The sequence below is a fragment of the Chelon labrosus genome (assembly GCF_963514085.1).
Source record: "Chelon labrosus genome assembly, chromosome: 7".
In the NCBI taxonomy this organism is placed as follows: Eukaryota; Metazoa; Chordata; class Actinopteri; order Mugiliformes; family Mugilidae; genus Chelon; species Chelon labrosus.
The window spans coordinates 3,387,309-3,405,137 of NC_140343.1; the positions used below are offsets into that span (position 1 = coordinate 3,387,309).

At 41.5% G+C, this 17,829-nt stretch overlaps 1 protein-coding gene across 2 annotated transcripts in view; it reads right to left on the bottom strand.

Moving 5' to 3' along the window:
* Window positions 1–17,448, bottom strand: part of exoc2 (exocyst complex component 2) — a 48,850-nt gene extending 31,402 nt beyond the window's left edge. Inside the window, exons 1-6 of one of the 2 annotated variants that reach the window (XM_084548322.1) lie at window positions 17,388–17,448; window positions 7,270–7,428; window positions 5,176–5,352; window positions 3,968–4,094; window positions 1,868–1,981; window positions 437–561 (exon numbers count right to left, since the gene is read on the bottom strand). In XM_084548322.1, the coding sequence (XP_084404448.1) occupies window positions 437–561; window positions 1,868–1,981; window positions 3,968–4,094; window positions 5,176–5,352; window positions 7,270–7,387 (661 nt within the window). In that variant the 5' untranslated portion in view covers window positions 7,388–7,428; window positions 17,388–17,448. Of the gene's footprint in view, window positions 1–436; window positions 562–1,867; window positions 1,982–3,967; window positions 4,095–5,175; window positions 5,353–7,269; window positions 7,429–9,962; window positions 10,012–17,387 lie in introns of those variants that run through there. The other variant, XM_084548323.1, reaches the window with a different exon arrangement.
* Between the last annotated feature and the right edge of the window lie 381 nt (window positions 17,449–17,829).

Consider the following 17,829-nt stretch of genomic DNA (forward strand, 5'->3'; position numbering starts at 1 on the left):
AACAATTGATTTGAGGTACCTGGCAGAGCGACAGCAGTCAGCCTCTGACTACCTTGAAATCTTTTTGGTAACTGAAGGTCACGGAGTGTGTGTACTGTACGTGAATGCGATTTTTAGAGTCAAGTGAGCCTGCGTGTGACAGGTGAGAGCTGATCTCATTTTGATGACGGTGAATTCTCCATGTTGTGGTTGGCTGCAGCGCCTGTGGCTCAAAGTGGATGGTTTTCGCGAAGCGTCCAAATGAGCCTCTTTAATCAACCGCTGCTAAACCACACGGCGGGGGGAAAAAAAAATCTCACACTTGCACACTGTCCAAAAATCAAGAGCTATTTTCTGAGCAGAGACGAAGAGCGGTTGTTTGAAAATTTGGCGTATTAATCGGGGAGATCGTTTGGTGCCGTTCCATAGCACGCAGAAATGTGTTAATGTCTCTCACCTGACAGAGCATCCTGAGCCTCGAAGAACGTACTGAGGCCTCCTTTCACATACGCCAGACTGCCCTCATTCTTCTTAGTGGCCTGCTTCTTTAGATTACTGGCTGCACTCTTCAGCTGCTCAAAACTGTGAAAAGAAAATGACACTGCTGTTACATTAAAGCTGCAATTAATGGTCACTTTCTTCATTTTTTAAAATAAACTGACAAATAACACTTTGAGTAACATATCTTGTGCGACCCACAGGCCAAAAATACATGGATATATTTTGCAGTTTTGTGCACGTATTCTTGTATGTACAGTGAAAAACGGGACACATGTCTGCGGGCACTGTGAGTACGTGTGTCTATGTGTCAGTCTCCTGAGTGAGGCTTCCTCCGCAGGAAGAAACAGTCGCCCAGTCAGGTCCAAACAGAGGCCCCTGGTCGTGCTGGATCCTGGGGTCTGGGTTATTGGAAGGCTAAGCAGGGGTGGGTGGGTGGGGGGCGGAAGCCAGGAGAGTCCAAAATAACTCTCCTCTGCCCTGACATGACAGTCGTTTGGGTCAACGGGCTGTCTTGTCTACACACCTCCCTGCTCTGTGAAGAACCAACTGACCATGTGGACATTTGGCCAAGAAAATATAAACTAAAAATAAAAGCCATAAAACCAAGCATAACATTATTTTTTTTCCTCTCTCTTCTTCCTGACACATTTTCTTTTGGATTTAGTAAATGTCGCCACCCCTGTTTTTACTGGCTGTAACTAACAGCTACTTTAATTAATGTTTTCAGTTATATTCTTGGTTTACTGTCAATGTCCGATAATTCATAAAGCACATTCAAAAGCAACAAATGTTGACCCAAGCGCTGCACAGAGTAGTCAGGGCATGACAAAAATATATAAAACATTAAACCACTTACTTACTTACTGAACTGAGTAATCGTGAAATGTCAGCGTGAGACTCACAGTCCAAATATGTGCTGTTTACTATTGTGAAGGCGTGAAGATTAAAAGAAAGTGAAATTATTCACAGTTCAGAAGCTGGAACCAGGGAATTTTTATTGCAGTTACTGACTAACTGGCATCTGCTTTAAAGCTCAGTGGCCTTTGACGTGGGAGTGAAAGGTGATGGTTCCTTTGCAACCAAGGATTTAGCTGCCAAATATCACACTTGCTATGAAGGTAAGTTAGTGAAAGACAGCAGACACTTCCCAGGAAACCAACAGCCATTTTTAGCATTAATTATAGTTGGAGTTTAGCCTTCTCTTCACTGTAAGCATCTGTCTCTGGTGCTTCTTGTTTGTTAACTCCAGCCGAGGAAGAAAATAGAACTAGTTCCAGTAAGAGGACAGATATTTAACTGTCATTTTAGCTTCCTCTCCACTGCAGGATCTTATTAAGAGACACGATGAGAGATGGTAGCCTAAGATCGGTCACAGAGAATGACCTACCTAGAGCCGGCATGGTTCTCAATTAGGTACCAGGTGGCTGAGAAGTTCTCGCTGGTGAAGTCTCCACTCATTCCTGGAAATGTCAGCTCCACATCTTTCTGTGGAATTTTGCCCCTGAAAAGAGGTAGATGAAGAAAAGATGAAGAACTCTGTGGTATTTAAAATGTACAGTGTGCAGATATAGGGTGTATAAATGATCCAAAAACGAGTATACAACAACTGTACTGATGGTAAACTGTGAGTACACAGGGATAGGAGAAAGAATTGAGTGAGGTTTTCCAGCAGGGGGCAGTGTGCAGCCAGGAAGCTCAGAGGCTGGGAGAGCCTGGCGTGGGAAGTGCAGTGTGTGACGCCTGGGTGCCCCTGGAGGACCCAGTACTCATTAGGGAAGCTTGATCTCTACTAATGACCTGTGGCCTACACAAACCAAACCCCCACCACCACCACCACCCACTCTGCAGTTACACACACACACACAAGTACACACATACGCAGAAAAACCGACACACAAACAGTATTTAAGTCTGTGAAACAGCAAATCCATGTACGAGAACACACTTGGTGACGTAGGCACACGCAGAAAACCAGAGGGCTCTAGCAGGAGAAGGAAACCACAAATATGAAGTACACATATATTAAATGTTGAATTAGTTTAGATGTGAAACTGCTTGTGTCAAACGAATTAACAGCATGTGCTAGATTAAGAAAGGGATTGAACTGATGCCAAGATGCAACACATGACACAACGAATGGTAAACTACTAGTTTCTAGGACACTAAAGTAAGATGATTGTAGAAGAATGTTTAATGATCCATCCAGCCGTTATCTATTAATGCTTATCCTTAGAGGGTTGCAGGGTGGATGGAGCCTAGTTCAGCCGTCACTGGCCGAGAGGCGGCACAAGAAAGGTCTATTGATTCACACTCATGTGTCACGTGCATACTTACAGCCAATTCAGAATCACCAATTAACCTGAGAAGCATGTTTTGGGAAAAGCAACCCACTCAGGCGTGGGGAAAACATGTAAACTCCACCCAAAAAGGCCCTAGCCGTCCTGAAACCATGACATTCTTGCTGTGAGGTGCACACTGCCAACAACTGAACAACTGTGCTGACACGTGCTTAATGATTACTAAGTAATTTTCAGCAGTTTTATGTTTCAATGAAGGTAAATAAGAAGAGATGAGCGTGCTCTCCAGCTACTTACTTCTGTAAAGCTTCAAGACACTAGGGAGATAGCTTTATTATACAGCCAGCATCAGGTGTTTTGCTATATCATGAGTTATATCATGTGTCATGAACACATTATATTTAGTGGGTGTTCCTAATTAGTAATTAATCTGCCTGTACTTGTTAAACACTAATCACTAAGCCAAGTAGTACATTATAAACAGCTGGTGGAAACAGCTACAGCTTCCAGTGGCATCACTACACAAAAATGTACACAACAGACAACAGGCTGATGCTTTTTAACCAATAAAACGCCTCCTGCTTTCGACTGCCTTCGCGTAGCAGATCGACTCCAACTGGTGGTGCACGGACAGCGTGTCTACTACTGTCAAGGAGAATTGTGTAGGCGTCGCTTCGATAACGCTGGATGTTTAATGCATCCCTGGAAGCGGGTGAATGGTACGGCCTGTTTATGGGGGTCTCGTCTCTGGCCACGAGCGGTCACTTGCCCCCGGCCCCTCTAAACCAAACAAACACCGAGCCAGAAATGCCAGAACTTGACAACACAAACTATACATTACAACGTCTACACTCCCAGCCAGGCACGTGGGAGGCAGCACCACGCTGCCTGCTCCGAGGCCGCGTCCATGTGTGTGGGTCTGCTGCTTCAGTTCTTTCCAAACTTCCTTCTGTCGCCGTCCTCTGCTTTATACACAATTATTCTGTTTCCACTCCCTGTGTGGAGCGGTTAGAGGCTGTTCAGCCATTGCTGTGTTGGCATAATATTTCAAACGCCGGCATATGGGGAGAGTTTGTTTCTGTTTAGGGTTGTAAACCATGACTCAATGACTAGAGAACTTGTGTTTATGGTGGTGTGATTGTGCTGAGCGATTTTTGTGTGTGCGTTCGTATGTCGTGTTCAGACCGTACTTGTCTATGTCGATGCCCAGCGGATTGCTGGGACGAAGGGAGAGGGGGGATATTCCTTTGTTGCGGTTGGTCCTCAAGTCATAGTAGTTCATCTCATCCACCCACACCGCAGACTGGTCCAGGATACCTGCGGGACAGGGCAGGGCAGGGCAGGGCAGGACAGGACAGGCGAGACGCTGTCACTGAGCGCTGTAACACACTCCAGATGTGCTCACACACTCACATACAGTCTTTGAAACACATTCTGGACACGTAAAAAAAACATATTTCATATTTATACAGTCACGTACAAACCTTTACTTTTGATTCTCCGTATTTTAATTATACTATTTCAAATTCTTTCAGCTTTACTCTGTAAATACGGCCAAGAAATGTATAGCAGCTCAACACTTTGCATCGAAAAACAGGGCAAGTTTGTGCAAACTTGTAAAAGCACAGACACGTCTTTAGAGAAATAAATGAAAGACGAGCAATCCGGACACGTACGCGACCTTCAGAAATGTGTTGCAAATTCAGAAGTTGTACACAGGAACAGATTTTCAGGGAGGACATTAAGACAAGTTTTAGTATATTAGTAAAAGGCCAACTGTAATATTGTAAACACGCATCAGAATGTTTCAAGTAAAATAAACACCGCTGGCTCATTTTAGCAGCATCGCTGATGTGTGGTCGGCTGCAGCAGATCACACGTGTGTGCGTGCGTTTCATCAGTTTTCAGTCAGAATGTTTAAAGTGAAATAAACATTGTTAGCTCATTTTAGCAACATCGCTGATGTGCGGCTGAAATCAGCAAATCACACTTGCCCAGGTGGTTTTATTCTCAGTTGTTTTTTTGTTTTTTTGTGAATCCAGCTCATGTGTCATCAAATTGATACACTTGTTTTTTCTGTAGTTGCTTATGTTTTGTCTCGTTAAACGCATTTTTTCCAAAGAAATCTCATTGAGGTTTCTCTTGTTTTTATCCTGGTAAGGTTTTCTTTTTTTCTTTTCTTTTATCTCACATGAATCAAGTGCTGTACAGATGATATAGCCCTCTGGGGAAAACGTGTAATCTCAACATAAACAACCTGAATTTGCATTTTTAGACAAAATTATTAAAAGAAAGTAATACAGTACCGTAATGTGAATAATAATTACAAGCAGCCTTACTGGCCCGCTTAGCGCACAGCAAATGCTATCGTGTTGATATGAAGTCCTCTGAGCCTTACCAATCCTCTCCGGCCTGAGCAGTTTGAACGAGACCGTGGAGGTGCCGAGACCTCCAGACTTGGTGGTGACGATGATCTCTCCCTTGTCATCTTTGGCAGGGCCCACGCGGCACACTATTTTGCTGGCCGACATCCATTCGGCTGTCAGCAGGCAGTTATGGCCGCAGATCGACAGACCTGAGACGGAAAGGGGAGAGGGAGAAGGTGAAAAGGGTGAATGATAGAGACGCACGGTGACAGAGCAAATAAACAACCTGTAGCACGGACACACACACACGCACACAGACACGGGGACGATCTACAACAAGACAACACTGACGTCTATCAGCAAGTTTAGTCAAACTGTCATCGGGGGTCAGAGTTCAAGTTGGGGTCACGGTGGGCGTGGGTGGCCTTGATCCTCCTTCCTCTCACTCAGCTCCTTTAAGCTAATGTGTGACACTTCAGTGCTAAGTGGCTCATTAACTGGTACAATGTGCACTCTGCCTCTACATCTGTCAGCCTCTTTTTAAATCCTCTTGAACACTATTTGGGCACTGGAAGACAGACGCGGGGATTCATTTGACATTTCCAGCTGAGGGGGTTCAGAAAGTTTCGCGTGTGTGTGTAATCAAACATTATAAGAGCTTGCAAGAGCTGATCAACAAATAGCCCATAAAAGCGTGAATAATATGCCCATTAGAGCCCCATTTCCTGCCTCTGTTCTCAGCTGGCCACTTTGTTTGAACACATAAGCACTCGCACACATTTGTGCACATCGAAATGTCTAATTCCAGGCCCCAGGGACATTCATGGTCAGAAATAGACCGGTATCACTGGCCAGAGCACGGCTTGCCAAGTGTGTGAGTCCTCTGGACTGGCCCCCTCTTTCCATCCCTCCACTGGAATCACAGAAGTAGGGTTCAGGAGGGACTGGCGACTGTGAAGGAAAGTATCGGCGCTGAAAAAGTGTGACGCTCAAAACAAATGACAAGAACAAGATGGAGGTAGTCCACCTGTATGGCTGTTCAATTGCTATCATTATTATTATTTTAAAACGACACGAACTGCAACTCTATTTTCACATAAGAGCATTTTAAAATAAGATCTTAAATTTCTAAATTTCACAAACCTGTTAAAAGGGTAACAAATAAATATTTCGCAAGATTATTTATCTAAAACTGAATTAAATAAAATGTCAATTATTGAGTTGCTGGGTTTGGATTTTTTTATTCTACAAGACAATAAAGATTTTTTAATTAATTTGAGCAAACTCCAACATTAAATCATTTTATTTATATATATATATATATATAAATAATATATATAAAAAATATATATATATAAAAAAAGTTTATAAAAAAGTTTATAAAGATAAATTACCATAAATTTTGTAAAATGCATTTTAAAAATTCTATAATGTTACATACCGCATGTAATATAACATATATTTAGATACTTTTAATAATAACAATAATTATTACATTATTATTAAATTATTGGATGATTAAAAAACAATTTTCTATTAAAAAAAAAAATATGCGTGCATAACTGGTGCTTGTGTTTTGCTCTTCTTCCAGAGAGGAAAAATAAAGCGTTCTGTCCACTTATGTATCATACAAACAAAAACAAACTTAACAACAGACTGTTTAAAAAGATCTGCTGCTGTGGCCTGTTGATGGATATGTTCATGAAATAATCAGCGTCGTTGTCTCAGCGTCCCACCGTGGCGTGATACAAGAAAGGAAAATCATCACCTGAGAACAATTATTCAGGGCAACACAAACGACTGCTAATTCCATACACGTACATGTGTTGACATCTTGCATATTCCTACCTGCGCTCTGATCTAAAAACACATCTAAACAGTGTAGATTTATCTTGACAAATTCATTTACACACCTACACTAATGCATATTTTAGCAGGAGAGAGGGGGAAAAAAACGTGGAGGGGAACAAGGGTAACGAGACAAGGATAAATGTGGATGTCAGTCCCGATGAAAATCAATGTTGTGTAACAGAAATGTATGTTAAGAAATTAAACAAACGTAGAAACAATTTGACTAAGACAGAGCTGTGTGTGTGTGGTTGGCTGTGTGGTTATAAATGTATTACCGATGAGGTCAGCTGGGCCGGTGCCCAGGTTTTCTCCACGGATGGTGACTTTGGTCCAGGCTGCGCCCTCTTTGGGCGAGATGCCCGTGACCAGCGGGGGCTGACGGGCACGAGACATGGTGGCCCGAGATGGACGTGAAACACCGGTCCGATCAGCGCCTGGACGTGAAAAGAGACAGAGCGGCACACACAACAGAAACCGGTCAGAAACAGAACTTTGCAAAATCAATTAATTAGCCGACTGACGGAGCATTACTCAGATGTTTGGACAATCCGTAAATTAAAGTTAAAACACAGCTTAAGTAACAATATTCTTTTTTTTTGTGTGTGTGTGTCTTTTTTCATACTTTTACTATTTATTTTGATTTGATTTAGTTTATCCAGCACATAAACAATTTAAAAACATCAGTTAATCTTTTATTTAAAAGCAATAAAAAATATTTGTTAGCTAAATCTCTAGAAGGTTAAATTACCACTAAGAATAATAACTTCTGTACGAACGGACAAAGTCAAACACACTCAAGCAACCATCTGAAAATCGAGTTATAATATTCTTTATGTCAGCATGAGGGTCCAGTATGATCTTGATGAATAATAGATGCTGTACATTGTTTCGTTATTAATTGATAAGAAGCTTTTACTAAAGCCACATGCAGTCGGATATCTAGATTAAAACTGAGAGAAAACTTAAAACTGACTGTGAAGACTAAAATATGAGCAGCATTCGTCTGGCAGCTCGAGTTAATTTCCCACCCTGTAGGTCTCCAAACAATGTATGCATTGCAGCAGTTATCTCTCAGATAATAGGAAAAATAGAGAGGGGAGCCAAGAATGAAGGAGCAGACAGAGAGCAGGGAGGAAAGGAAGAATGTAAACCTCACAGCGCAGGATAAATAAACCTGGCCTCCGCAATCATTCCACATAAGCCCACACAATACTGTACAGATTATGGTACCAAAGAAGGAGCACCCATGCAAATCAGTTCATGTCGGGGCTGCGTAAAGGAAGAGAGGGAAAGATTCCAAATGAAAAAATGAAAGGATGTATTTCAGCAGCCCAGATGTTTGCTAATAAATTACTGCCAGGTCTGAGGAGAGAAAAAAAAGATTAAAAAAAAAAAAAAAGGGCTGACCAATCTAGACTCTCCGAAGCAGCTTGAGAAAAGCTTCCGCCCTTTTGCGCCGCAGCCAAAACACGTTCTGCACAAACAATGCAGAGGTTCACACGGACCGGACATTAGGCAAGTTCACGGTGGTCACCCTTCGCACAGTAATATGGCCACTAATTGGGTGTAGGTGTACAACTGAGACGCAATAAGACTCCGAAGAGCCAGCAGCGGCTCTAATATCAGAGGAAATAAAAAGTGACAGAGCTCAACACTGATTAGTCTACCAGTTCTTCCTGGAACACTCTGCAGAAGCAAGTGCCTCTATCGAGAGCCATGGAGCCACGTTTAGAGCTGCAGCTTGTGCTACTTTTAACTACGAATCAACATATTGTGTTATTATCATATAGTCACACTAAAAAGATTGAACAAGAATAGAAATACCGCAAAAATGTTGCGTTTGAAAGGAGCTTTTGCTTGATAATTGACTTCTAGACCAGTGGCATTGCTTGATTTGCATAAGAGGCTAATATTAAATGCAGTGTCAAAAAATGAAGTCTTTAAAAGTTAACTTAAAGTAACTCTTTAAGTTAATTTAACCCGTTTTCACCTCTTTAAAAGGCATATTCTTATATTCTTATTTTATTTGAAGCATTTTATTTAACTTTCCTTATTTTTTTGTCAGTTTTAAAGACAAACTAAATAGATTTTACTGAATAATCAAAGAAAAAAAAACAGGCAATGAATTAGTAATAAAAATGATGAATATATGCTATCCTACTACATACTTAAACCTAATTTTTACCCTAGTTAATTACACTGTGAGGCCCCGTGTCCCCTCGAGTTTTAACAATCACCCTGACGATCATCTCAGCATACTGAGCTTTTGAACTGTTAAGTTAGCTAGTATAGCTGTAGCATAGCATAGCCATTTAGATTTCATTATTTGACATGTTTCAACCGTTTCACCTGGAAAAAAATACCTCAGCAAACAACTGGATAGTCCTACAACCAATCACACCATTTTATTGTGAACAAATTCAAGTCCACAGCGCTCACATGACGTCCATGACCAAAAAGATATGATTGGCCCTGCAGATCTTTGCCGGCTCATAATAATCTATCAACAGATCGACTCTAGAACCAACTTCCCACTACAAAAAAATTGTAGGAGAGGGAGGTCGGGCTACCTCCACTATAGGGGAAAATATTCTTTCATAACCCATCATTGAAATCTGTCATTTAGCAGGTTGGGAACGTCTCCGGAATAATCCATTTCCTACATTACTGTCGATATATTTTGTGTCAATCAATTACAACTGGCTAAACAGCTGACAGATTAATCGTTTCAGTTGCACTCGACGCTGAATATTTGGCTTGTGGCGTATGAAAAGCAAAACACTGGAACGTAAAAGGAGGCGGTGGAACAGCAGCACGTATATTGACCCAGAAACCTCCAAGAGTAGGAACCTTTCTGGGAAACGTTCCGGGACAGGCAGCTCCCCCCCCCCCCTCGTCCCAACACCCGCCCTCCTACCCAATCACCCTGACATCTCAGTGTTAACGAGAAACCTCCAACGGGATTTACCTCATGTTGCTGCGCTGCTGCCCTTTGCTTGTCAGAGGAAATGGAGGGGCTATGGGTTTGACATGAAGAAGATAAGAGGTTAACAGGCCTAAAACAAGAGCTGGGTATATCCTTCATCAATCCCACATGTTTAGAGTGGGAGTGGCGAGGGGCAGAGGACGGGGCTCTTTATTTTGTATAATTCAGATTCTGCTTCCAGGAGTGTTTCTATCCTATCCCTGGTAATCTTGGAAATGCACGTGCACAAACACACGGCTAGCCTGCCTGCCCACACACACACAAACACACACAAACGTACATACATACACACACGCTGGGCAGAATGACAGCTCGGCTAGGTTGCGTGCGAGGGGCCCGAGCTGGTGTTGTGTGGTCTGTGTGTATGCGAACTGTGGAAGGATCTGCAAAGAGTTCTGGGGCAGTGCGTGTGTGTGTATATGTGTTGTGTGCGTGCGTGTGTGTGCATGTGTGGTCTGGGTGTGTGGTCTCTGGCGCGGGCCTGGGGAGAGCCTGCTGACGGCTGGGATGAGAAAAGAGCCGCTGTGTTTACTTTACTCTGGGGGCTGTGCATGGACACGGGAACACTGCCCAGACCCCTCTCTATATAACTCCAGCGCGCGCGCACGCACACGCGCACACACAGATGCGCACACGATGCACCAGACACGAAAGGGAACTTTTTGTTGCACAGGTCTCGTGTCATGCACCGTCTCAAATACCCTGCAAACGCAAAAGGTAAAACAAGGTAATAGAAACTATAACTCCACGTAGGCCAGGGCTTAACTGTGAATTCGTTTTTTCCTTTAAGTACCATGAAGAGGAAAACAAAAGAAGAGGTTTCTGAATCTCCAACTGGAAACTTATGAGGTAGGCAGCATTTTCCGCAAGAGGGATAAAGGTATTAACCTCTAGGGGGCATTAGAAGATCCCTAAAGATTATTCTCCACTTTCCTCCGGCATGTGTCAAGCCGTGTAGTTCAGTGCAGGCTAAATTTAATCAATGACAGCACAGAACCAGATTTATCCTCTTTTCTCTTGCTCGATTCTCCTCCAACCATGATGCTATTAGCCCCCCGACCGCAACCCGTCTCTCTGGTGAAAGGGCTAAAAAGGCAGGTTTGTTTTCCTTGGAGGCGGACTAACAAACAGCAGGGTTGGCTCTAATCTGTGCGGTAGCTGTGGAACTCTTGAGGCTTGGGATACTCTAACAAGTGACCATACTTCCTTGGCTCAATGCTGGGATATGCAGACACAATGTGCAGACTTTTAATTAAAGCTCTAAACAAATCTTGTCGTCACATGAAACCATTTCATTTTAACATACCTCGGTATGACAAAAAAAAAAAAAAGCTGTCTTAGTGGTCTAGCTTAGATGGCAGCAGTGACTCTTTTTTTTTTTATAGAAAAGAATGACAATTAAAGGATGCTTGGGAAAAAATGACTTGACGGTGACATGTAGAGTCTGGAAAGACGATGGCAGCACGTGTCAGGAAAGGTGTAATTCAAAAATAAGCTTATAAATCACAAAAATTACTTTTAATGTTGATTTTGAGCACATGTATTAAATCAGTTTCTACCGTTCTAAGGTAGGATTGAATCTTTTTCACTGGTTGCATGGTGCAATCAGTTGTACTGATCAGGGTTTTTGCTGCCACTAGTCCCAGCAGGCCTGGGACAGGAGGGTCAATCCCAGGATCGGTAGGGTGAAGTTTGCCAATCGCTCCATTAGTCCTGTGTATGAACAGATGGGCTAAATGTCCATGTACTTTCTTCTATTAAATATAATATTTATAACAATATATATATAGAGAAAGACTTGCTTTTGGTATATAGTTGCAGCAATACCTCAAAAAAAACACTAAAACTGATGTTAATGGGCATAAATTCAGTTTATATATTGCTAAACTTCTTCTGCAAGGTTTTAACTCAATTCAGTATAAAATTCATATAGTGGTCAAGATTTATCAATAAGTGATTTATAGCAAATGCTCATACTTTTCATGCTTTCAGCAGCTCAAAATTTATACATCAAATCATTAAAAGATAACCCTAATACTTAATTGCAATGTCGCTGCTTCAAATCAAAGATTCCTTGCTGGATTATCTCCTCATTCTCTTCCCATTTCTTTTATATCTCCACTATAAAGTAACAAAAAACCTTAATAGTCATCTAAATACTGCAATAAATAGTAAATTTCCTACACTCTAAACTCTGACCTTTAGTTACCGTTTTATTCTGACAACAGACCAGAGTCAAAACACGGGAAAACCAAGAGACATGAGCGTTTATCTCTTCAGCAGATCAGCACACACGCTGCCACACGACTATCTCATGAATAAGGCGTTCATACCTTAGATCATACGCTGCACTGCTGCTCAAAGGTGATTCACATATGGCAGTGATTGGCGTGCATGAGAGTGTGTGTGTGTGTGTGTGTGCGCAGTAGAGAGTGTGATGGGTTTAGTGGGCACAAAGGGACCCATTTAGACAGCTCATCACCCCTCGACCCCCTCCATCGTCCATCAGAGGATCTAACTCACTACGCTGGCGGCTCAGAACCACACACACACACACAGAGACCAACACCATTTCAGTCCATGCTCCTCAACATTACACAAACACCAGATTCCATCAAAGATCCCCCCCTGACTCCTGTGAATGCACAGAGCCGGCCAAACATCACCCGGCTTGAGATGACTGGCCTGATCACACAGGCTGGGTGGAGCTTCAGACAATCCCCCTCAGTGTTTGCTCACACCCAGGCCGCCACATGCCTCTAAGATGTGGAGAGGGCAGTGCAGCTGATAGCCAGAAATTTGCCCGTAATGTGCGTCGACTGTATCGCATTCCCAATAAATGGATCGTATTAACGCGGACTGCGCAGGGTCTGTTAAGAGAGCAGATGCTGCGACTACTGACCGGTGACTGAGTTCTTCCACAGTGACTCAGCATCTCCTCTGCGAGCAGCCAGTCCGAGTGCATCATGGAGACTCTTCCGTGACAGAGGATGGGGGACACAGTGCTCAGGATACTGTGCCTCTGGCTCGCTATCCTACCATCGTGACGGCTGCCAACAGGGCTTGTTATCTTTAGGGCTATCTGTTTGTTTGTTTGTCAGTCTCAAGTGCTTTACAGAGTTATGCCTCGTGAAGCGGAGTCCCCAACTTCCCATATAAAGAATCCTGCACCAATAAACAGAAAAATGAAGCATAGGCCCACAAATGCGGGAAAATGTTTTTACAGGATTAAGAAGCTGGAGACAGACGGCTCTGCCCAGCGACATGCCGAAATGGAGCAGTTTGAACCTTCAAACTGCCCCGAGCTGCTCAGCGCTAAAAGAAAAACAGCACGAGAAACATCCACATACGTACGACTACGGATTGTAAACATCGGCATTAGAAATTAAAACGTTTTGTTAGGATTTAAGCTGATCATTAATGTAATTCTATTAGGGGATGTCGATATATTAAAATAATCACTACTTATCAAAATGAACGCGCGTTAGCACAAATGAATCACATGAATACATTTTTAATATCAGTTCATAACTTAGTTCACGTCAACTTTTAATGCAAATAACTTTCTTCTTGAAGCTGAACTGGTTTCTTTATCCACTGCTGCTCGTTTTTGGCTACAGCACAGGTAAAATTATTTTCTACAACCGCACTTCAGTTCCTGCTTGCTTTCCATGGCGTCACTACTGCCTCGATGATCGCTTTCTAATTCAAGTAATGTGTTGTCTAAAGTGTGGCCTACAAATTATCTGCCAATTATTATGATTTGACTAAAAGTAAAAAGTCTTCAAATTTCTTTAACTTCAAAACCGCTAATTTGAAGTTTTGCAAAATTGTTGTTTCGATATAGTTTCCAGAACTGCTGCAGAATCATTTTCCCACAACAGACTTAAAATCAAAAAACGGGATAAAAACATAAAAGCAGAAAGGTGACGACAATTATTTTACACATGAAAACATAGTTTTGTTCATAAAATGGAAAAGCTGAAGCTGCATCCAAGGTAAACGAAGGGAAACTACTGAAATAAAACAATAATTTGAGGTGATCTTTACACTCTTAACTGTCTATTGGTAAGATAAGACCGGATAGGCTGACTAAACTAGCACTGAACCAATCTCTTTGAGTTACGCTGTGTTCTTTATTTCCAGTCCACAGTCCTGCTGTATGTCCGTCTGTCTGTCCAGGTCCGACTGGGTTACAGAAACCATAGTGCGAAGACCAGTGGCCCGACAAGCCTGTCAGCAGGAAGGAGGCTACCAGGTGGGGAAGACTGCAGAGAGCAGACGGGGTAACAGAGCACTGCCGCTTCACAAACAAGGCTTGGCCTGACCCCCGTCACTCGATTCACCCTGAGGTCTACGGAGCAGCGGCACTGAGGAAAAGCCTCAAAAAGAAAAAACACAACCCACCACATTCCACCAAAACAAACAAGCAGGGCCACCCAAATTTTTCAATTAGAGCCCCAGGAGGGGGACAGGAAATGGATCAGCGCAGCCTTGCCCCTGCCACCACCCCCACTAACCTCCTCTTCCCCCAGCTGAGTAGTGCTGACGTAGGGGAAGAGAAGAAGAAGTGATACACAGAGAGCTCTGGAGGCTCTGACTGCGGACTCGCCGGCATGGATGTCAACACAAATGATGGACAACGTATTTCTAGGACGTGGCGCCAGCTCGCCATCAGGTCGTCAATCAACTGCTCTCTTTCGTTCTCTCATATAATCAATCAATTAAACATGGTAGCATACTTTTACCTTTGGACACACCTACTTAAAGAAAGTATGTTTGCTAAAAGTACAAGAAAATGTATTATAGAGGCTGAGACACTGTTCATACTAGTGAATACACGTATCTATTATCTTCTCTAAAAGATAAGAGTGAGCTGCAACTACATGGCGCCACAACACTTTCTTGTTAGTTTTTGAAGAAGATAAATGCTTTACACAATTCAGCCACTCACTTTATTTCATCCTGCTAAATCTAGGAACAGTTATCATGGTTTTATTTTAAACGAAAGTACCAAACGTTCCCTGCTTCCAGCTTCTCAAATGTGAAGACTTGTTGCCTTTTATGTCAAATCTGACAGCAGGCTGAATAAAACAAGTATTCTGCAGACATATCAGGTCACTGCGTGTAAGTATACTTGCCTTATAGGGCTGGGTATCGCTACTGAATTCCTGAATAAATTCAATACCACTTCAAAAGAGTCCGTTTGACTCAATTCAATTTTGATTCATTTAGAGATATTTCAGTTTCGAAAAATGCTTGCTTAGTAATAAAATTTTTACAAAATGAATATTGTTATTGGTTTCGGAGATTGGGAACATCATCCATATAGCTTTAATTCTGTCCAGCTCCTCTATCTTGCAGGCCTGATGGTGGTCTCAGAGATGCAGCTTCTGTCAAGTGTTGGATGTCCCTCACACGTGGACTAGTCTCATTGCACGGCCTCGTGAAACCAGTCCAGATTCTTTGGAAGAGGATGCAGGGAATGGCAAATATTTAGAGAACTGATCCAAGGATTTAATGACACCGCGGATGTTTCAAATGAAGTTCGATCTGAATTGGAAAAATCTATTTTTTTAAACCCAGCCCTATGTGAAATTACAGAGGAAGTTGTATTTCTAGTGCAACTTCATCTGCCACCAAGAAAGAAAAGGAATATGAACAGGTCAACACTCCAGCAACACTTGTAGTATACGGAACAATTTTAACAGACTGACGCGTTAGTGTCGCTGGTTCGTATGAGTGTCGCTGGAGTCTGGACCTTCTGAAATTATGATTACAGGCATGGTTTAATGGGAGTTTTGAAATGAAAACTGTTGGTCAAGAACATAATTAGCAGGTTAATCAGAGCACTTAGCCTTACAGATGCACTGATCTAACATCAAAATTATTAGCAGCTTCAAACACAAGAACTGTAACGATATTGGAAAGTTTTACTACGGTCCCAAGCTCATCTGAGATAAGCACATATTTGTGTGGCAGAACAGATCATATCATATCATTCCCACCTTAGGATAATTTAAATGAGCAGTCTAATAGAATGTTACTCTAAAATAATAACAAGACGATTCCCAAAGAAGAAGGACTGATATTCAGCTTTTAAAACAATCCAATGAAGAATTGATAGCAGTGATAAACAAATAACTTGGTTCAGTGCCGACACTCAATAGGCAATCAAGATGTTTAATGGATTATTAAGGGGATTTGACATTAAATATAAACCAGCACTTTTTCATCTAGAACCATTAAAATAGTTATGCATTATCAAGTTGAGGCATCTCATTTAAAATATCAAAAGGTTTATTCTCATCAGCGTGTCTTCCAAACAACGTAACACTGATTTTCTGAGTTTTTTTTGTGCGTCTGCGAGCTTATTCCCATTTGTGTACATTAAATGTTTTCCAAGTATAATCAAGGTGCTAAGTCCAACTCAATTAATTTGATTTTATAGGCAGTTTAATAGGCAAACAAGTTAAAAGGCAGTTACTTAATCTAGTTTTGCTGGAATACTTCGCACAGTGTTTATAGACGTCAGGAGAAAACATGCCACATGGCACTGAGTAACCACTGCAGATTGTCTGAATAAAACAAGACAATGTGCGCTGTTTGAACTTATCACAGTTACACAATTGTATTTCAGTTGAAGCAGTAGTTGGAGAATGATGTGGAGGGGTGAAAGAGTTTTCTGGAGGTGTTCTGATTTAGATTTTATGTATAGTACTGGCAGGGAATGCCTCCATTCGAACTAACTGTCAATAAAGAGCTATAGATCATTTTGTAGGACTATTTGCTGGTGAGCTAAATGTAATTTTAATCATAAAATCATAATCACAATCGGTTAGATTCGCAGACAAGTAAGTAATGGAGGAAATATCTATAATGACAGCTTAGTAGGACAAAAATTATATATATTTTTTAAGCAATTAATGTGACATGACTATGCCGAATTTACCAGACGTAATTCCCGACTTGTATGAAGTCGTAAAATATGTTCTGCTGCGCAAACAACGAACAGCACATTTAAATTTACATCATTTTTAACGGGGTTTGGCTCAGCTAATCGTGTTATCAAATCGCACACTGACAACATTAAACCTTCTAACCAACTGTCTCTACTAACGCTGACTAACACATATATGCTAAATGCGACCAGTACAATACACTAAACAGCTCATTAGTGGCGTTAGAGAAAGGGATATCTGCTTTGTTGAAAAATATAACGGCTAACGTTAGCTTAGCGTCTGCTAGCAATCCAATTCGATATGCCGGAAGCGTGAGCAGAGGGTGTCAATTGCCTTCGTTATAACCTTACAAAGCGCCCAGTAGTCTTGTCTGACATGCAATAAGCACAACATGGGTAACCGGGACATGTTAGGAGAAAATATCTTAAAGAAAACGTGAACTTACAATTGACAGCGGCTTGACTGCAGCGACCGTTTCCTGTATCCTGCGACTACTTCCGGTCTTTCCGTTGTCAGCCACCTCCTTCAAAATAAAATACAATTTTAAAAAAATTTAAAAAAATAAATAAATAAAATAAAATAAAATGTACTTATTAATCTAAATATAATGACTCTGGTTTGTAGCAAACATTTTAATTGATTGACTGACTGAGATTCAGAATCAGAATCACACTTACTGGCAAGTGTGCTCACACAAAGTCATTTGTCTTAGTCTAAGTAAGAAATAAGACCAATATAAAACATGCAAAATATGCCACATATATATACATATATATATATATATATATATATATATATATATACATACATATATATGTAAAAGTTTTACTAACACAATAAAGTGCTTGTTATCTTTGTCATGTGATTTGTCATTTCATTTAGACAGT